The sequence below is a fragment of the Rutidosis leptorrhynchoides genome, chromosome 2 (genome assembly GCF_046630445.1).
Source record: "Rutidosis leptorrhynchoides isolate AG116_Rl617_1_P2 chromosome 2, CSIRO_AGI_Rlap_v1, whole genome shotgun sequence".
NCBI classification, from domain to species: domain Eukaryota; kingdom Viridiplantae; phylum Streptophyta; class Magnoliopsida; order Asterales; family Asteraceae; genus Rutidosis; species Rutidosis leptorrhynchoides.
In genome coordinates, this window is record NC_092334.1 from 603,830,780 (window position 1) to 603,853,002 (window position 22,223).

Here is a 22,223-nt window from a genome sequence, read left to right on the forward strand (position 1 = left end):
ACAAAAAAAAAAAAAAAAAGGATAATCAAATTTACGATCCAGAAACTACTAAATCTAAAGTTGGAACATTTGTAATGCAACTATGTATTTAATACAACAGTATAAGGCTTTGTGTAAAAAGTGCATTATAATACATATGGGTTCATGCGAAAGTTTTAATTAAACCTTGTACCCAGACTTATTTGTAAATCGATTTATGAGCTTAACTCGTCTCTATGTAATATTCACATAATAAAACTTCACTCAACAAACTTTATTGGCTGCTTCAATCACAGCTTCAACTGTAATTCCATATTCCTTATATATCCTCCCAGCAGGTGCACTTGCCCCAAACCTATCGATCCCGATCGCCTTCCCTTTCGTCCCCACAATCTTCTCCCAACCGAACGTTGAACCCGCCTCGATACTAACTCTAGCAGAAACACTACTTGGCAGCACACTTTGTTTATACTCATCGCTTTGCTCATCAAAAAGCTCCCATGAAACAAATGACACCACCCGAACTGCTTTCCCTTCTTTCCTTAAATGGTCACCAGCCTTCACTGCAAGCTCGAGTTCTGACCCTGTTCCGATCAGAATCACATCGGGTTTGTTGTTTGATGAATTGTCGGACAAAATATATCCTCCCTTCTCAACTTGTTCGATTGATGTTCCCTGTTGGTTGTTAAGACGGATTGTTTGATACAAATGCACAAAAACATACCGAGTATCAGTTTAAAATTCGTTATTAATCTTTTTATTTTTTTTTATTTTTTTTTTATTTTTTTATTTATGGCGAACAACATATCTAAAAGTGTCACTATGGGTAGGAACGGGTTGGCTTGATTCTCTAACACTACTTTCTTTCTTTTCTGTTTGTTTTTATTTTTTTCGTTCATAATATTTAACGTACTAATAATCTAATTATTGATTAAACCATCTCATGAATAGGAGTGAAGATCAAAGACTTTTGAGTACACAAGTATACTAGAAATTGTTATTTTTTCGTAATAGAAGTAAATGTTAAACTAAAATAAAAAAGACCAAAAAACATATAGTTGGGTCAATCAACCTCTTGACCCCTCTTAAACCTTTAGGTATGTTTTGACCCGTTACCCAACCCAGTATGACCCACCCATTTTTCCACACGTACCTGAAGATTTGGAAGCTTTTGTCTGGATAAAGCCAAAACCGAAGGACGTTTTGTGTTAAGAATTGCAATCCTATAAGCACCAGCAGTTTCATTACCATCTGCAGGTCGAAGCATGAGGATATTCGGCATTGCTCGAAAACTTGCTATATGTTCCACAGGTTGATGTGTGGGCCCATCCTCCCCTAAGCCAATCGAATCATGAGTCATCACAAATATCACTCTAGATTCGGATAACGCAGCAAGTCTTATAGCGGCTCTCATGTAATCTGTGAAAACAAAGAAAGTTGCACAATACGGAATAAGTCCTTCCGTGTGATGCGCAATCCCATTGCAAATTGCTCCCATTCCATGTTCTCGTACGCCAAATCGTACGTTACGTTCTGCCGGAGTGTTTTTTTGAAAATCTCCATACATTTTGAGAAGAGTCATGTTGGATGAAGCAAGATCTGCACTGCCTCCAATAAGCCCGGGAAGAACTTTTGCTAAGTTATTAAGGCATTGTTGTGAAAGATTTCGTGTCGCATCACCGGGGATTTCGGGAGTATAAGTCTGCAATTAACACTAAATGTTCACATAATGTAATGATAAGTCATCCAAAAGTAGACCAAGTGTAGTATATATGCGTAAACTCGAGGTTTGGAGTGCCCAATTTCCATTCAAAATGGATCGTGTTTCTTTGTGAAGATGGTGTGATGCAAAACTATTGAAATAGGAAGGGTGTCTAAAATGGCGGGTCAAATGGGTCAGTCAGTGCTGGGTTTGACTCGCCAACAATCTTATAATTCTCTTATTTTCGTATATAACTGATGTATTGCAAGTGTTTGAAGTCATTTCATATAACTTTTTACGTGACCGACCCATTTATGGTACTTTTTATCAATAAATTACAACCTAAATTGACCAAAATTTAATTAAAGGGTCATTGGCCTAGTGGTATTGTGACGGGCTCTGTAACCAAGAAGTTGAGGGTTCAAGACCTGCTGTGGATATATTTGTAAATTACTCCAAAAATTCGTGTAATGGGGGTGTGAGTTTGCCTTTCCCCCCCCAAAAAAAAGAAAGAAAAATGACAAAAATGTAATATCAACGATTAGTGAACGCCAAAAACTAACCGGTAGAGCTTTCTCCCAACCAGCAGGTAATTCACCGTTCATAATAGCTTTCAGTTCTGTAGCATCTTTCTTGTACTTTTTCTCGTACTCTGTAAAATTCTTGTTCCATTCGGTTTCAACAGACGCTCCTTCTAATATGTGCCGATTCCAATGCCTGCACACAATTTAAATCCAGTAAGACTTCAATCTGTTTATACCATTTTTCTACATGGTATGGGAGCCTTTATTTCATATGACATTTGGGCATATTTTCATTTATTCTCACATCATAAATAGGATCTGATAAACAAAAACAAAAAGTATAATACTTTTTAACATCTGCAGGCACGTGAAAAGGCTCGTGGGCCCATCCAAGATTTTTCCTCGTAGCCTCGACTTCCTTAGCTCCCAACGCACTACCATGAGCACTGTATGAGTTGGCTTTGTTGGGTGATCCAAAACCAATCGTAGTCGATACCTGTATACATGAAACTTAAACAATATAAATCCCGAAATAGAAAGAACAGAAGATTTATATAAAGGGGCAAGATAGGGTGGTTGTCAAATGGATTAGGGTAACTGGTAAAACGGGTCAAATTTGAATGAACCATTAGAGAACTATTTTGTCAGACTGATAAATTAAAGCTTTAAATAAAGATACAATTCACGAAGGTGTGAATGCGTAAACATTTCACGTGACCTATAACCTATTTGACCCGTTAGGACAAAACATAACCCAAATGACCCATTCATGTAAATGAGTTGACATTGCCACCTCTATATTCACATACTAATAAAGTTTAACAGTATGTTTGATTAAAATTAAAATACCCTGATCAAAGATGGTCGATCATTAACAGATTTTGCTTCCTCAATCGCCTCACGGATTTCATCGTATCCCGAGTTACCGTTCTTGACCCAAATTACATGCCATCCCAATCCTTCGAATCTTTTGTCTACGTTCTCGGTGAACGCAATATTAGTGTCTCCGTCAATGGAGATTTTGTTGTCGTCGTAGAATGCTATTAACTTTTCAAGTCCCCAATGTGCAGCAAGCGAGCAAGCTTCATTCGATACTCCTTCCATTTGGCATCCATCACCAAGTATCACGTACCTATAGTTCAATATTAAGAATAGGTCGTGTCAAATTTTTATTTTTTTAACTAGTCTTTAAGAGTTTTTAGTGATAATAATGAAATTTTTGAGTAACTTGATTTTGGATGTCATGTTATAAGATGCACTTTCGTGTTACTTTTGACTTGTTTGTTTCATTGTTTTAACAATATACCCGTTTGACCCGGTAGAGAGAAAACATAAACCAACCCATTTGTAGATAAATGGGTCGAACAGCATGAATATAAAAACGTTAAGGCGTTTTACGTGTAATGATCGACGATCTCATGGCCTGGTTTGTTGTATCGGCTTGCAAGATGCTTCTCCACAAGTGCTAAACCGACAGCATTAGCGATACCTTGACCGAGGGGCCCTGCAAAAGTAAATGTAAAACTTTTTAAATAATTAGTCATTTAACTACAATAATAATCGAGAAATGATTTAGGATGGCATTTGAACTCATATATGAGTCGACTTTTGACCCGCTATAATCTTTTTAACTTGTTATATGACCCGTTACCTAAACTGCTGAAATTGCCACCTCTAGATTCGACCTAGTGCCTAACTTATTAATCTCAAGCCCACATCACATAATTCTCCTTCGTTTAGGAAGTAATCAGGAAAATGTCAATAACAAAAAGGTGAAAGAATTAAAAATGTAGATGATAGATAGTATCATACCAGTTGTAACTTCAATTCCTGGTGTCACAAAATTTTCAGGGTGTCCTGGTGTTTTGCTTCCCCATTGCCGGAAGTTTTTCAAGTCTTCTTCCTACATTCATTTTAACAATAAGTATGCTAAAAAAACTACATCTTCTAATTGAGCAAGAATAAATGCAACATATCAATTTAAAAGAGAACACAAGTGCAATATTTTATTTAAGAAAAAATAAACAAACTAATACAGTCAACACGAGCATTTCTTCGAACCCATAACCTATTAGCTCAACTGGGTCACTTCGATACCACTAAGTGACACATAATAATCATAATCCCTATAATTTTCCAAAAATCACATGATCTTTTATCTTAGAGCATTTCTTCTTGCAATACAAGGCCAACACTCGAATTGATATTGATATTTTGATACTCCATCCTAGTCTGCAGTCAAAAAACACAGTTTCGTCACGTGTACTTTTTCTTTCTTTAAGAGTTTTACCCCTTACTTTTTACTCTAATATGCAAATCTTTTGGGCATAAAGGAAATCTAACTTATTATTTTTTATCTATTTATGAAAGTAATCCAAAAGCAATACCGGACTATCAAGATGGGACAAGAAGTATAATAATAATAAAATTACATAAGGAATGAAATCAAGTAAATTGAATTAAGAAACTACCATCAAACAAATTAATTAATAAAAGGTAAATTAAATACGTAGTAATAAAAATAAGTAGTAATACCTTAACACTCTCATATCCAGCCAAATGAAGCAAAGCATAGTGCAACATGCAACCATGACCAGCCGACAACACAAACCGATCACGATTAAACCAATACGGATTCTTAGGGTTATAATTCATGACCTCATCAAATAATATATGACCCAACGGAGCACAACCCATGGGTAAACCCGGATGACCCGAATTCGCTTTCTCAACAGCATCAACCGCCAGAAATCTAATCGTGTTCACTGATTTTTCGACCAACGATGGTTGATTTTCAGTGACAGTTTTTGCAGATGCTGCTTTGATTGTGTAGGCACGTGACGATCTCGTGCGTATGGGAGGAGATGATAAGGCGGTGGAGATGAAAGTGAGGTGGTGATGATTGGATGTGTGTGTTTTGATGGAAAAATTGTTGGTTTTTGAGATGAGAAAAGATTGAGTGAGTGATGAAGATGTTGCTGCTGCTGCTGCCGCTGCCATTGATTTTTTTTTTTAATTTTATTTTTATTTTTACCAGAAAAAGAGAACTGAAAAATATGATCGGAACACTGAAATATTTATTCAAAGTTGAGTGTAGAAGAAGGAGGTGGTCAAAATCTTTAGTTATTTTATGAAATCGAGGAGATACGTGGTAGTTGCACGTGGATGCTGATTTATAGCTTTTTGTTCAATACTAGAGTAAGCGTAAGTTTGGCAAAACTATGTGTAAGCTGCAAGCGTTTAGCTACAAGCGTTTAGCTGTAAGCGTTTAGCTGAAAGTTGTGTGATGATTCGGAAATTTTCGACCAAATTTAAACTTAAATCTTATTTGATTTCGACACAATAAGCAAAGTCTGTAATGTTGAGTCTCAAAAAAAAAAATTTGATCTGTTTTATATATTCAATTGACCTTCGATAATTTCCAACGATTCACGAACAACTATTTGTAAATAGATACATATATATACATGAATATGAATTAAATATAAAATTTATTTATTTAAAAATATATATTTAATATATTTATTTATATAATAAAACCTGATATTAAAATGTATTTATATATACATATAGTATATTGAACATAAATGATTTTGAGCTTAAATAGTAAATGATTGTAATACTCGATGGGCATTTCGCTAGTGTTCATATAGATCTAATAGGAGTGTATGAAAATTTAAAATAAAAGTTAGCCTGAAAATAGATTACGAAGATTATAGGTTCGACGAAAATATTTTTACCTTTTTAGTTTAAATCTTAATACTCCGCACATATTAATTGGAACAGAAAAGGAATAATTAACGAACCTTTTTGATCAGGTTTCAAACAGTTAATGACTGAAATAAATAAATGGATTTAATTTAAAATTTTGGAACTTTTGGAACACTTTTATATTTTAACTGTTTAGCAAGTGACATGATATAATATCCATGATAAACCGTCTGTAGATTAAAAACAAAAAAATTGAAGGCTGCTAAGATGTAATCACACGTTTCGTTAATCTATGATTTATTTGAGATAGATATCTATTATTATATTATTTTATTACTCCGTGATTTAATGAAATTCAACAAGAGTAATGTACATGTTTTCTTTTCTTTTCTTTTAACCATCACCAATCCAGTCTCTCTATATACATATGCATACTGGAAGAATTAAAAACAACCACATAATTTACAAACCACTTCTTCTACCTTATGCTTCTTCTTCTTGATTACTCAACCCAACCAAGACCATCATCCATCATCCATCATCAACCAATACGGTTTCTATAGTAAATCGAAGCAACCATCAACCTTCCACCACCACTTTAAAACCGCCACTAAGACCATCACCATCACCTTCACCCTAGCTTATCATCTCTAAAGAACTGAAATTACTCGAACAATCGAACACTGGTTTTTGTTGCAGCCTCTGTCGTTGCTCGATCAGATCCAACCAAATTAACACCAATCAACAACTAATGTCAAAACCCATTAAGGTAACTACCACCACTCGATCCTACTTCTGTATTACCTGTTTCATTCTTCTATTTCAAACCAGCTATTTTCTGTTTCTGTTTCGGATATACAACCACCATGAACTACCAACCGACACCTTCATCTTTCTTTGTTCTCTCTCTCTCTCTCTCTCTCTATCTCTCTCTCTCTCTCTCTCTCTCTCTCTTGCAAATCCAAAGAACCACCTGCGTTATTTTCTGGTTTCTTTCTTATTGTTGAGCATAAATCACTTTCCTCCTTAAACCACCATATTGAGCGTCTCTTAAATCTATTATTTGTTTGTTGCCTTTTTATATGGAACCAAGACCAAAACACCACATTAAATCACCACGACAATCACAACCCACACACCACAAAACCACCTTGAAACCACCACTCCAAAACCCGTTACAAACTGCAGCTTTTGATCTTCTGTTTATATGAGACCATCGTAAACCACCAACCTGCAAAACCACCCTTTTCCATTATAAGCCACCCTCCTCACTCCCATCACGAACAACCCACTTCTGTTTTTTTATTTCAATCGAACCCAAGACAACAACGTCGAACCCATGTCGATGCTGCTACTGCACCTGCTTGTTTTGTTGCTGCTATATGAAATTTTCCGAACCAGACTGATGCACGATGGTTTTTGTACAACTACAACTATTACATTTTGTTCATGTGCGAGTTTCTTTTGGTTAATATTCATAAACCGACACCCATTAACCAAATACACCACCTTTTGTCTCCCACTTAATTGTGAAGCATGGATTGAATAATAAAACGTTGTGAGTTGGTTTAATAAAGTAATACAAGTGGAAAAATTCATTGCCAACATTTATAACCCCACTTGATTTATAAAGATAAAAGAAATCGATTAGGTGACTGCTCACTTGTTTCCAATCCTATACGTTTGAATAAATCCAAACTCACAAGATTCATTGGGCCAAATTCCTTTAGTTTAGGTATTGGGCCGTATGGTTTTTATTGGACCGTGACCCAGCTTTAATTTTCTGTTCGGCTCAATGTAAACATGGGCCACGACTTGCAGACTCATGGGTTTCTGTTTTTCTGGTTCGATGTAAACTCAAACATACACTTGTTTCAAAATTTGGATGATAATAATTAGATTAAGGTTATGATAAACGCGAGATTAGTTAGTGATGATGTGAATAAAAGAGAATGGTTATAAAGAATGATAATCAAAAGGATGACGAGTAAATAATGATTATGATGTTGTGATGATGATGTACATACACGATCATGTTTATAATGATGATGATAGATGGATACAAGTATCATGATTATGAGATCATGATAATAACGATGATTAAGTTAGACGATGATGGAGTAATGGTTAAGGATGTTATCGGGTTAGCGGGATGTCGCGAGTTCAAACCCGGACTTGGGCATTTTTTTTGTTAAGGGCTACTCCTTTGAGGTAGTTATTACTAATACTCTTATTATTATTATTATTATTATTATTTCATTATTACTATTTTTGTTACAATTATTATTATTTATTAATGATTGTTATTAAGTAATTATTATTATTACCAATATTAGAAATAAGACTATTAGTATAATTAATATTATTATCATTATAATTATTACTAAAATATATGTTATTATTATTAATATGAGTATTAGTATTATGATTATCATAAGTATTATTATTGTGACCCTTATTACTAAAAGTGTCATTATTATTAATAATATTATTAGAATTATCATTTAACATTAATATTGGTATTATTATTAAAATTTCTATTACAAACATCATTTTTATTAAAAGTACCATTATTATTTAAAATATTATTTCTATGAAAACTAACATTTTTATCTTATCATTATTATCATTTTTATTAAAATTATTATTTTTACTAACATTACCTTTATTATTAGTATTAATTATTATCAAAACTATTAATATCAATATCATTACTAAATCTACTTATTTTTAGTATTATTATTATTATCATAAAAAAATTCAAATTGTTATGTATTATTAGTAATATTATTTTATCAAATAAATAGCTATATAAGAATATAATTGATACATATCACATAACAACATTAATATTTTCATAATAGATACTAATTATTTATCCAAAGTATATAAAATAAATATAGTTAATATAGCTATTAATTAAACATACAAGTTACTAAAATAACAAATGATAATAATATCTAAACTTGTTCAATTTCGATTATATATTTTAATATATATAATTGATATAGGTTCGTGAACTGCATTGTTCAGTGTCATCATATGTATTTTTACTACAAAATACAGTATTGTGAGTTTCATTTGCTCCCTTTTTAAATGCTTTTGCAATATATATTTTTGTGACTGAGAATACATGCGCTTTTATAAATATTTTACGAAATAGACACAAATAATAGAAACTACATTATATGGTTGAATGGATCGAAGCCGAATATGCCCCTTTTAGCCTGGTAATCTAAGAATTAGGGAACATCACTAATTTTGAGAATTAGTGCACCCCTAATTGACGCGAATTCTAAAGATAGATCTATCGGGCCCAACAAGCCCCATTCTGGAATTTGAAATGCTTTAGTACTTTGAAATTATCATGTTCGATGGGTGTCCCGGAATGATGGGGATATTCTATATGCATCTTATTAATGTCGGTTACCAGGTGTTCACCATATGAATGAATTTTTATCTCTATGCAGTTTGCGAAATGCCTGATATGAGAATGATGTTTATGAAAATATGAAATCTTGTGGTCTATTAAAATGATGGAAATGAATGTTTATGATAAACTAATGAACTCACCAACCTTTTGGTTGACGCTTGAAAGCATGTTTATTCTTTCGCTGTGCATTTGCTCATTTTAAAGATATTACTTGGAGTCATTCATGGCATATTTCAAAAGACGTTGCATTCGAGTCATTGAGTTCATCAAGATTGATAATAAGTCATTCATAGTTTGGATATATTATGAGGTAGCATGCATACCTGTCAACTTTCGTTGAAATGAAAGATTGTATTTTAAAAACGAATGTCATGTTTGTAAAATGTATCATATAGAGGTCGAGTACCTCGCAATGTAACCAAATGTAATGTATTCGTCCAGATGGATTAGGACGGGTCGTTAGAAGTTGTTAGCGAAAGTTTTTTAAATATATTTAATTGTTTGGTAAAGTAGTTGAAGCTGTTATAAAATAAATAAATTGACAAAAAAGGACACTAGAAAAAAAAATACTTAAAACATAGTCATTATCAAATAACTGAAAACATATATATTTAATATATATGTTTAACAACAACAAAAAAACTCAATCCCGTGAATGCGAGGTATGAGAGAAGTGAGATGTAGACAATCCTTTCTCTACCATATAATTAATATTTAATAATTAAATATTACTATAATAATATTTATATTTATTTTATATATATTAATAAAAAAAGTGAGTCTATTGATATCCCTCAATTATATTGGATAAACATTAAAATGTGGGGACCATTCAGGATAGATTACTACGTAATATATGGGTATTGAAGGAATTTAAGACCAAAAAGCTCTACTTGAATCTCAAACGTTACTCCAAGTAGCGTTACAAATAGAAGCTTTTTCTTTCTACAAAAAGCTTTAAGCTTATACAACCAAACAAAGCTTTTTATTATGATAAGAGCTTTTTCTTAAAATCTAAAAGCTAAAAGCTTCAAAAATCTCCTAAAAGCTCCTTGCCAAACATGCCCTGAAATTATTTGAATACCTATTAAACTTTTGAAGTTTTCAAACGACAATAAGAAATTCAGACACGCAATATCTGTTTGTACATTCCAAGTAACCGCTCACTTTCTAGAAATAACTACCTTTAACACACCTAATGTACTACTCTTTTTTGCATAATGTATTTCTTAAAGACAACCCTTAGGGCTGTCATTAGAAATTTTCCAAACTTCTACCAAATTTCTATTATATGTATACGAGAAAGGGTTCTGTATTTGACTAAATCAATTAATTGATGATTTACTTTAGTTCATGCTAACCGTTGTGCGCTATTTTGCAGTGATGAATGCTCATGAAATTCTTTTGGACGGCAATTTTAAATGCTATACCATCAAGAAGGAAGCTATTGACCAAGATGCTATCATGAGGGATGCTGATGCAACGATAAACGAGGAGGTAGCAGATGAGGCTACATCGAAGCGCCGCTCCTCTGTGCGCCTCAACCCTCCAATCAAGAAGAGTAAAGCTGCGAGTTCTTCTGAAGGTAAAATATAACTTAATTTATTTTTCTAAAGTTAATATCTTACATTTTTCATGCCTGATTGTGGAATTTTCTTGCCAGTTGTGCATATCGACGAAGATGTGGAGCCCACCGTTTCTGCCACTGCTCCATCTGTTGCCCATGCCCCCTGTGCCTTCAACCGCTAATGTTCAACTAATCACCTCAGTTCCCCTTGCCATGATTGCACCTTCTTCTTCCAACTCCTACTGCCGGCCGTGCTACCGCCACCCCTTCCGCCCGAGCGCCGATCTTAAATGACAATCCATACGTGCCAATTCAAGTGGACAACTTGGCTTCTATTTTAAATGTGTCCAAGCGCGACGCGCTTGAGCAAAATCTGTATATGCAGGGGTGCGCTCCCGCCGTCATAAGGAAAGAGTTGGAGAAGATGACGCCGAACCAGAAATTGAACTTTGACACGTTGCTGTCGTTTTAAACATGGGCAAGGGACTGCGATAGGTTGAGCACCGAGCGAACTCATCGCGTGGATCTTCACATGTCTGGGCAGCTGTAGAAGAGGGTGCAACTTCTTGAAACGCGGGTTAAAGTGGCCAATGGCGCGCTGAAAATAGTTGAGGCCACTATTGAGTCTTTGAAAAAGGAGAAAGTTGATATGTTGACTTTGCAGGTTGATTATGAAGAGGAAAACAGGGTTCTAAGGGAGGAGCTTGCTGTTGCAACCTCCAATGTTGACTTGCTAACTTTTGAGAGAAACAATCTTACTACCCGGGTTACTGAAGTGTATGCGAGCTGTGACGTCATTCGACAGACTTATGCAGATCTACGTGCAGCACTTCCAACCATTGCCACTCATGCGCTAGGCGCCTCCATTGTTACAGAGCTTTATTCACAAGCTCTCAAGGCGACCAAGGCGCTTGAACGGGTGCGGTTTTGAGATCTGATCTCAAAAAACATTTAGATACCTATTGTTATTCCCCAAATCATCACCGATCAACTTGAAGAAGACGCTTACGAGAAGGTTCTTGAGTCCAGCAAAGTGCTGGAGATCATTTCAGTCCAAACCCTTGTGGATGCCGCTGCTGATCCTACTGTTTCGGTGCATGATCTTTTGTTAATGAAGTTTTGAGCTTGCGGGCTGCTGCCCGCCGTAGGGGGTTATAGGGTGTGCTCTGTATGGCACCCTGTAACATTTTTTGCTGAGAGCGTGGGGGTCTTGGGTGCGCCATAAGCTTACATTGCTTTTGACCCCATGCGCTCAATGCCCTTGGGGGTGCACCTGTTATTAGCGTGCTTCGTGAGGCGCTTTTAACATTATGGGTGTGCCCCCTAAACTTAGTTTAGTTTTTTATTTTCTGTCTTCATGGGGAAATACGCCTGATCGCTGCGTGTGAGGGTTCGAAGGATTGTTTCCATTAGTGTAGTGCACCGTTTCAAAGAAACCACGTAGTTTAGATTTTAATTTCATTGCAATTGTAATGGCATGCGTGCCAGTTTAACTTGTGTGCTTTAAGTACCTTTTTGTAATAGCACTATGTAATCAATGCTATGCATGGTTTCTTTCGTAATGATAATAAGTAAAGTAACTCAATATCTTTTCTTATTGTATTGTTCGCGTCATTAGGCGTATTAAGTTCTACAACTTAAAATTTGATTCGCATACAAACCAACGTATACTCGTATATACTCCAAATTTAATAATACTAACCGGCGCCAAACTATTGTGCACATAGCCAAAGCTTTTCATTGCATTATTAAGTAAAATATTCAGAGTCCTCCAAGTGAACTAACACTTAGGTTAGTGGGCAAGCAACCCCAATGCTTGTCGTTTATAGTCATGACTTGCAGTCTTCTAGTTTACGAGAGTGTGTTAGTCTAGGCAAACCAATGCCTGTTACCCACCCTAAAATCTAGCCTTGTAACCAAACAGGCTTCTGCCACGCTGGAGCTGGAGATCATCCCTTAAGGAGGCAGGATGCACGTAATAGTTGTCATATTGTGCGTTGAAATGTAACCAAACATTTCCATTCAAAAAATTAAATTTGTTTATTACAGAATAAATTAAATTCTCAAGTCATATCCAAATGATAATTTATTGCAACCATGAAAGAAATACGAATTGTCTTAAAAGTAAACAAAGCAACACTTTAAATGAACTAAAAAATGCAAATGTTTAAAAGTCGGGGTGATCAATCCCTAATGCTACAGCCTGACAGTTATATGTAACATCTTTTCAAATTGGTTGCATGCCAAGTTCGAGGTATTCGTTCTCCATTTAATCCTGCCAGGATACAGGACCCCATTGCACTTATTCCAATAACTTCATAAGTACCTTCCCAGTTAGGCCCCAGATTTCTAGTATTCTCTGCTCGACTTGCCTCATTGTTGCGCCACAAATAATCTCCAACCCTGAATGACATAGGTTTGACGCGCTTATCGTAGTACTTAGAGATCTTCTGCTTGTTAATGGATTCGTGTATGGAAGCTATCTATCTACACTCCTCTAGCGTAACTTGGTTAGCGCGCAAGCCTTCATCATTACTTAACTCATCGAAGCAGCGAATGTGCTTCGTTGGAACCATTAATTCGGCGGGGATTACTGATTCCGTCCCATAAACCAAGCTAAACGGTGTTTCACCTGTGCTGTTTTTATGCGTGGTGCGATGCGCCCACAAAATGCTTGGGAGCTCATCGACCCACTCATTACCATACAAGCCTAGGGGCGCTTTTATCCCCTTTACAATATCTCAGTTTGTTACTTCACATTGGCCGTTGGCCTGCGGGTGAGCGACCGAAATAAAAGACTGTTTGATATTCAGATCTCGACACCAGCTCTTAAAAGGCTCGCCTTCAAACTGAGTACCATTGTCGCTGATAATTTCATTGGGGATACCAAACCTGCACACATTATCTTCCCAAAAGAACTTACGAATGCGCCTGCTAGTAATTGTTGCCAATTCCTTTGCCTCTACCCACTTGGTGAAGTAGTCGATTGTCACTACCAATAATTTATTCATCCTGAACACGCAGTGATAGGTCGGACAATGTCGATGGCCCATTTGCTGAATGGCTATGCTGCCATTATTGGTATCATAGGATATCGTGGTGCTCGACTAATTGGTGCATGTTGTTGGCACGATTGATGTAAGACCCTAATATTTAGTATAATTAGAGTATAAATGATGTGCGTATAATGGGTGAAGCGTGGTATAAATCAAAAGGCTCAGATTCTGCCCAGACCAGTGTGCGCGCCGCGCACCCTTGGGTGAGCGCGCCGCGCACTAGCCCAGCGACAGAATCCTGTCTTTTTCTATTTTGAGTTTAACGAATGACATTTTGGTCTTTTCACATGAGGCTGGATCTCAGGCCATATCAGCTGGTTTGGATTCACTTTTGGATCATATTTCACATCCACAAACACTCTCAAATATCTAGAGAGAGAGAGTTCTAGAGAGGGAATTGGGGTTTTGGTGAAGAAGAAGCTTGGTTTGATCAAAAGCTCAAGTGTTAAAGTTGTTCATATCATTCCTAGCTACGTTTTGGTTGTTGTGGTAAGTTCTAACTCCGAATTTCATTGTTTGATTTGATATTCAAAGTTAGGGTTTGAACTTAAATTGTTAAGAAACCCATTTAAAACTCTTGAAGTGAGTTTGTTGATGCTAGTAATCGGGTTTATTGTTATTGTTGGTGGATTTTGGGTTGGTGAACAAATTGGTCTTGTTTATGACTTGTAATTGGGTTTAATCACTAGGTTTAGTGATTATGGAAGTATTGGAACCCTTTTTGGTGTGTTTGAAAGACTAATTTTGGAATTGAGTCAAAATTAGGGTTTTTGGGTGATTTTGAGATTGATAAGTGTTAAACACTTAAGTTTGGGTTCATTTGGCTTATTAGGACCATTTCACTTGTGATTAGTGATTAGTGGTTAGTTTGGACGCGTTTGGTGTTTGTAAGTGCAATTGGTCGAATTTGCACTAAGTGTCGAATTGAGTTGGTTTGTAAATCCACTCTAAGTGTGTTATTGTATTTGTGATAATGGATTAGGTACTTTCCATTGACGTGTTGCGGAATTACTCGGTTGCATTCATCAAGGCGACAAGGTGAGTGTTAATATCCTATGTGCATATGTATGTGTAGGATTGGTGCGGTGCGGGTTGGGTGAAGTGGTTCTCGGTTATAGAGCTCACTTCACATATAGGTGGATTTGATGGACTTGCGTTTAGATCCAATTGGCACGGTTGTGCGTTTTGGTTGACCACCTTTGGCGAGGTACACGTTTTGTGTGTACACTATCACACGTGGTTGTGATGTGGATGATATAACCCCAATGGCGAAGGGTTTTGATGTTGAAAGTGAATCGCGTGTGGTTTCGGGCTCACGATGACATGTGTAGTTCGGTCATCTTATTGAGGTAGTGATCTCGTGTAATTCGGATTACTAAGGCTCGTGTAGTTCGGCCAACCTCGATGTTGTCTTGTTAAAGATAGTAATCTCGTGTAGTTTCGGATTACTAAGGCTCGTGTAGTTCGGCCAATCTTCATTGTGGTGTTTGGTATTCGGTAATGGGTTAAGGGGTTAACCTTATTCGTTTATATATTGTTATATATATATTGTTGTATTGTCGTGATGTAGCTAACCCTCCGGGTGTAGCTTCTTGGCGTTGTTCGCATCGTCGTTGGTGAACTTATGTTTGTTGATGCATATTTAGCTTGTTGCTTAGTGATCGTACGGTATGCTTAGATTAGCTTGCCTTTATGCTTGGATGCTCCGGTATGCGGTATTTGATATTTTGTAGCGTGTCCATTTTATGCATATATATGTATGTAGTATATTTTCACTCACTAAGCGTTAGCTTACCCTCTCGTTGTTTACATTTTTATAGATTTGCATGGAGACGGTGGCTCGGGTAAGCGTGGGAACTAGTGGACTTGCGTAGTTTGCTTTAGAAGACGTGCTTTTGGATTGATTAGGATTGGGTAGCGTATCCCCAATCACCATGCTCGGTCTTTATTTTTGTGTTAAAAATCATGTGGTTGAAAACTTGTATTTTGTACGAAAGTCGTAAAATGGCCGATGTGGGCCCGGTCTCGTAAAACTCATTTTATTATTGGAACGTGTTAGTTTTAACTAATATAAAATGTTGTGAGAAGCGTTTGGTCTAAAAGTGTCGGGAAGCAAGAGATCTTTTTACGAAAATTGGAAAAAGTGGACAGCGGGCTGCCAGGCCCTGTGCGCGCCGCGCACCTCATCTGGTCAGCTCAGTTTTAATTTTTTTTATGCTGCGTTTTTGGTTGGTTAATGGGTTGGGTTGTTACAAGTGGTATCAGAGCATGGTCTAAGGGATTTAGGTGACTAGAGATAGGTGCCTAGACTTAGACTTTTGTGTGTGCTGAATTTGTTGCGGGACATGTAGGAGTACGAGTCGGAATAGGTTATAGTTAGTGCCTTGTTTGTAGGTGGACTAACATTTATATTAGTAATGCGGATATTATTAATATATTATTGTGTTGTGATAATAATTCTCGCGTGTGTTTGTATCGCGTAGAATTGTCGTTGTGTTGGTTATATCATCGAGCGAGGCGGTCGTTGTACTAACGAGTTGAGACGACGTGTGTGCGTAATAAGGACTTGCAAACCTTATTACGGGTGCAAATCGTGTCTAACAAGCAATGTACGACGAGTGTTGTGCAAGATGGGGAGGTGTTATGCGTGTTGTTTTATACGTTAGTGATCTAATCGCTTTTGCATTCCTTAGAATGGCGACGGGAAACGGGATCGAGACGAACGATCTAGAGTTTAACGCTAGAGTTGCGGCCGCCGTTGCGGAGAAAATGAGTGCGTTTCGAGAAGAAATGGATAGGAAGTATTCCGAATCTCGGAGTAGTGGTGAAATGGGGCATTGTCTTAAGAGCTTCATGAGGACTAAACCCCTGATGTACGATGGAAAACCGGATCCTTTGATAAGCACAACTTGGATCTCGGATGTCGAAGGGTGTTTTCGTACTATTGAATGGGCTCCTGAGAAAAAGACAAGACTCACTACTAGTTTGTTGCGGGGTAGGGCGAAGGATTGGTTGGATGGTAAGATTAATCTTGTCGGTGGTGAATCGTTTATGGCGTTATCGTGGGACGAGTTTAAGAAGGAATTCTTCGAGGAGTTCCAGAATTCAGCCGATTTGTCGAAAATGCGAAATGAGTTGCGGAATTTGTAACAAGGATCGATGGACTTGAATACTCTAAAGACGACCTTTATGTCGAAGGCTCATTTTTGCCCGGAGTATGTTGGTAATGATCGGATGTTGATGGAAGATTTCTATCGGACTTTGAATGATGAGTTGCAGGGCAAAATTAGCGTTGGCCAAGTGAACTCGTTTGCGGAGTTATTTAACATGGCTAGGGGTTTCGAATCTTATTCGCGATCAAAGGTTAGGGAGCTTTCAAGTAAGAGAATGGTTGATTCGTATGGTGCTCCAAGTAAGAGGACTAAGGGTCCGAGTGCGAGCACGGGTGGTACACGGACGGGTATATCGGACTCTAGTGCGCCTAAGTGTTACAATTGTGGCGTGAGGGGTCACAAGTATTGGGAATGTTCGGTGCCAAAGGGTGATGGCATGGTGTGCTTCGTTTGCCAAGAGGAAGGACATCGTAAGTCGGAATGTCCCAAGTTAGCGGGGACGGGTGCGACAAAGAGACGTTAAGGTACGTTTCGTTTTAATAAATATGTCCTTTTGATTATTTATTATGTGCCGTTGAGTTTGAGTTGGTTAAATGCATGGTGTTGTGCATGTTAGTAATATAGGTGACGTTCCTAATGGAAGTACCCTATGGTGACGTTTTGATTTATGGGCGAAGGGCGAAAGACTTGGTGCAACCAAGCATTCCTTAGTATTGGAAAATGTTTCTACCAAGCCAGGTGTGTGGGCTTTGGCGTTCGGATGTTAGAGCATGTTCGCTCTCGTGTTGAAGTTGATGAACCATGAGGTTCGTCGGGTGGATTGAAACCCTTGAGATCGAGTGTTTTGGATCTCGATGTATGTTGGTAATGGAGTCTACGTGACGCGACATTAGGTGCCTTTTTTATTATTTATTTTTATACCTACTAGCGTGGTGTTCGACTCCGATTGTGTTGCGGTTACTTGGTACTTAGGGTACCGAAGTGAAACCCTTAGGTACATGAGTGACCGGGTGAAATTTGACAAGCCATAGCAATGGGATGATTGCGAGAGTAGAGCTCGTGTAATTGGGGTACACTTTTCGTTCGAAGTGTTGAAGGATTGGTTGAAATTCTTCGTGTGCTCAAGGTTGGAGCAAGATATGGTGATGGGTCGTGTGAACCCAATTATTGGTAAAGTCTACCTTTGGTAGCATGGTACGGTTGTACAGGATGCGGTTATGGAACGTAGTTCCAAGTGGGGGAGTTACACTCCCGCACGAGGAGGTTTTAGTGTGAGATTTCGGATGACACTTTTAGTAGGTCCAGAATTTGTGTCGGGACCTAGTTTTGGTCGACTTGTGGCAGAGTATAATTTCGGTTAAGTTGTACTTATGATTTTGGATTTGAAATATCACCGAGGTGGTAATGTGGTAAATCTCGTTGAGGGATGATGGACGTGTTTGACGAGCAAGGTGAAATCCCTCGGTTAAGGGTTGTGCGTGTCGGGTTCTCTCTTGGGGAATTGTTGTTTTGTGCCTATGTGCGATATGGGCGGTTCTTGCTCGTTTGTGTTGGCGTTGTGTACGCGTACGTATGGTGATGGTTAGTGGTATCCGTTAGGATTCACTGTAGTGTAGCAGTGCGCGATGTTGCACTACTCGTTGATCGAGGCCAAAAGAGCGTGTGTTGATGGTTAGTGTATTCCGTTAGGATGCACTATGGTGTAGCAGTGCGCGATGTTACACTACTCGTCGTGATGGAGGCCAAAGAGCGTGTGTGATGGGAGTAGTGTTATATCGGCATGGTATAACATCATCGGGAAATGCGAGTACCGGTGAGAAATGCGAGTACCATTCCTGTGTTGAGTTTTGGAGGTGGATCACGTGTAGTTCGGATTCACGATGACGCGTGTAGTTCGGTCATCTTATTGTGTAAGTGAGTCGCGTGTAGTTCGGATTCACAAATGACTCATGTGGTTTCGGTCATTGTATTGAGGAGTGAGTCTCGTGTAGTTCGGATTCACAAATGACTCGTGTAGTTCGGTCATTCCTTTGGGATAGTGACTCTCGTGTAGTTCGGATTCACTAAGGCGCGTGTAGTTCGGCCAATCCCGATTGTTGTTGTGGTGAAGGTAGTGAGTCGCGTGTAGTTCGGATTCACTAAGGCGCGTGTGTTTTCGGCCAGCCTTCATGTTGTTTGATCTATTGGTTGTTTATACACCAATGGTGGGGTCGTAAGGACCGTGTTGTTTGATCTATCGGTTGTTTTATACACCGATGGTGGGGTTGTGAGGACCATGTTGTGGGATTAGTGATGCGATAGCCGTGTTTCACTCACATGTTGTTACGGGTGTGACGATAGTCGATTTTGTACACCTTTGGATTAGCGTTGCCATAGTCGTTTTGGGCGCTATCGGTTTTAGCCGTTTGTTTATGATGTTACGGTGGTTGCGTATTGGTCGTATTGCGCACTACAAGGGATGATTAGTGATTGGTGTTATCCGTAAGGATTCGTTTGGATCAGTCTTCATCGCTTCGGGTTGTTGACCATAGATTGAGACTTGGTTGCTTTTAGCATTGTACTCGGTAAGGTTACGCTAAGGGATTGATATCTCGGTACGAGATTGGTTGAGTTTTCCCGATGTTAGGGAATGAGCATGGTTTTAGTGCTCGGATTGTGGATTTGATAAATCACGGGTGACGATGTAGTTGTTAAAGGCGATTCATTGGGAAGAATTGCTTAGGAAAGTCGGATTGGGACTTATGCCTGTGGACCGTGGAGTGTGGTCCGTTTGGTTAAGTGACAAGGATCACGAGGACGTGATCGATTCTAAGTGGGGGAGAATTGTAAGACCCTAATATTTAGTATACTTAGAGTATAAATGATGTGCGTATAATGGGTGAAGCGTGGTATAAATCAAAAGGCTCAGATTCTGCCCAGACCAGTGTGCGCGTCGCACACCCTTGGGTGAGCGCGCCGCGCACTAGCCCAGCGACAGAATCCTGTCTTTTTCTATTTTGAGTTTAATGAAGGGCATTTTGGTCTTTTCACATGAGGCCGGATCTCAGGCCATATCAGCTGGTTTGGATTCACTTTTGGATCATATTTCACATCCACAAACACTCTCAAATATCTAGAGAGAGAGAGTTCTAGAGAGGGAATTGGGGTTTTGGTGAAGAAGAAGCTTGGTTTGATCAAAAGCTCAAGTGTTAAAGTTGTTCACCTCGTTCCTACCTACGTTTTGGTTGTTGTGGTAAGTTCTAACTCCGAATTTCATTGTTTGATTTGATATTCAAAGTTAGGGTTTGAACTTAAATTGTTAAGAAACCCATTTAAAACTCTTGAAGTGAGTTTGTTGATGCTAGTAATCGGGTTTATTGTTATTGTTGGTGGATTTTGGGTTGGTGAACAAATCGGTCTTGTTTATGACTTGTAATTGGGTTTAATCACTAGGTTTAGTGATTATGGAAGTATTGGAACCCTTTTTGGTGTGTTTGAAAGACTAATTTTGGAATTGAGTCAAAATTAGGGTTTTTGGGTGATTTTGAGATTGATAAGTGTTAAACACTTAAGTTTGGGTTCATTTGGCTTATTAGGACCATTTCACTTGTGATTAGTGATTAGTGGTTAGTTTGGACGCGTTTGGTGTTTGTAAGTGCAATTGGTCGAATTTGCACTAAGTGTCGAATTGAGTTGGTTTGTAAATCCACTCTAAGTGTGTTATTGTATTTGTGATAATGGATTAGGTACTTTCCATTGACGTGTTGCGGAATTACTCGGTTGCATTCATCAAGGCGACAAGGTGAGTGTTAATATCCTATGTGCATATGTATGTGTAGGATGGGAGCGGGTCTGGTGAAGTGGTTCTCGGTTATAGAGCTCACTTCACATATAGGTGGATTTGATGGACTTGCGTTTAGATCCAATTGGCACGGTTGTGCGTTTTGGTTGACCACCTTTGGCGAGGTACACGTTTTGTGTGTACACTATCACACGTGGTTGTGATGTGGATGATATAACCCCAATGGCGAAGGGTTTTGATGTTGAAAATGAATCGCGTGTGGTTTCGGGTTCACAATGACATGTGTAGTTCGGTCATCTTATTGAGGTAGTGATCTCGTGTAGTTCGGATTACTAAGGCTCGTGTAGTTCGGCCAACCTCGATGTTGTCTTGTTAAAGATAGTAATCTCGTGTGGTTTCGGATTACTAAGGCTCGTGTAGTTCGGCCAATCTTCATTGTGGTGTTTGGTATTCGGTAATGGGTTAAGGGGTTAACCTTATTCGTTTATATATTGTTATATATATATTGTTGTATTGTTGTGATGTAGCTAACCCTCCGGGTGTAGCTTCTTGGCGTTGTTCGCATCGTCGTTGGTGAACTTATGTTTGTTGATGCATATTTAGCTTGTTGCTTAGTGATCGTACGGTATGCTTAGATTAGCTTGCCTTTATGCTTGGATGCTCCGGTATGCGGTATTTGATATTTTGTGGCGTGTCCATTTTATGCATATATATGTATGTAGTATATTTTCACTCACTAAGCGTTAGCTTACCCTCTCGTTGTTTACATTTTTATAGATTTGCATGGAGACGGTGGCTCGGGTAAGCGTGGGAACTAGTGGACTTACGTAGTTTGCTTTAGAAGACGTGCTTTTGGATTGATTAGGATTGGGTAGCGTATCCCCAATCACCATGCTCGGTCTTTATTTTTGTGTTAAAAATCATGTGGTTGAAAACTTGTATTTTGTACGAAAGTCGTAAAACGGCCGATGTGGGCCCGGTCTCGTAAAACTCATTTTATTATTGGAACGTGTTAGTTTTAACTAATATAAAATGTTGTGAGAAGCGTTTGGTCTAAAAGTGTCGGGAAGCAAGAGATCTTTTTACGAAAATTGGAAAAAGTGGACAGCGGGCTGCCAGGCCCTGTGCGCGCCGCGCACAGGTGTGGGTGCGCGCCGCGCACCTCATCTGGTCAGCTCAGTTTTAATTTTTTTTTTATGCTGCGTTTTTGGTTGGTTAACGGGTTGGGTTGTTACAATTGACACGCCCTTACAATTTTCGCTGCATTGCTGTCAGTGGCGGATCTTGAAATTTGTAAGTAGGAGGGCGAACATTAAATTTTCTTATGTGTAGTTCTTAAAAAAATAATCATCATAAT

At 38.1% G+C, this 22,223-nt stretch overlaps 1 protein-coding gene across 1 annotated transcript; it reads right to left on the reverse strand.

Annotated features, from left to right (window-relative positions):
* Window positions 1–87: 87 nt before the first annotated feature.
* On the reverse strand, window positions 88–5,329 carry LOC139893425 (transketolase, chloroplastic-like). Its single transcript, XM_071876592.1, has 8 exons — window positions 4,741–5,329; window positions 4,018–4,108; window positions 3,604–3,709; window positions 3,055–3,337; window positions 2,553–2,701; window positions 2,245–2,398; window positions 1,133–1,681; window positions 88–654 (listed from the first exon to the last, which is right to left on the reverse strand). The coding sequence occupies exons 1-8, from the start codon at window positions 5,203–5,205 to the stop codon at window positions 244–246; spliced, it is 2,208 nt and encodes a 735-aa protein (XP_071732693.1). The 5' UTR covers window positions 5,206–5,329; the 3' UTR covers window positions 88–243.
* Window positions 5,330–22,223: the final 16,894 nt, after the last annotated feature.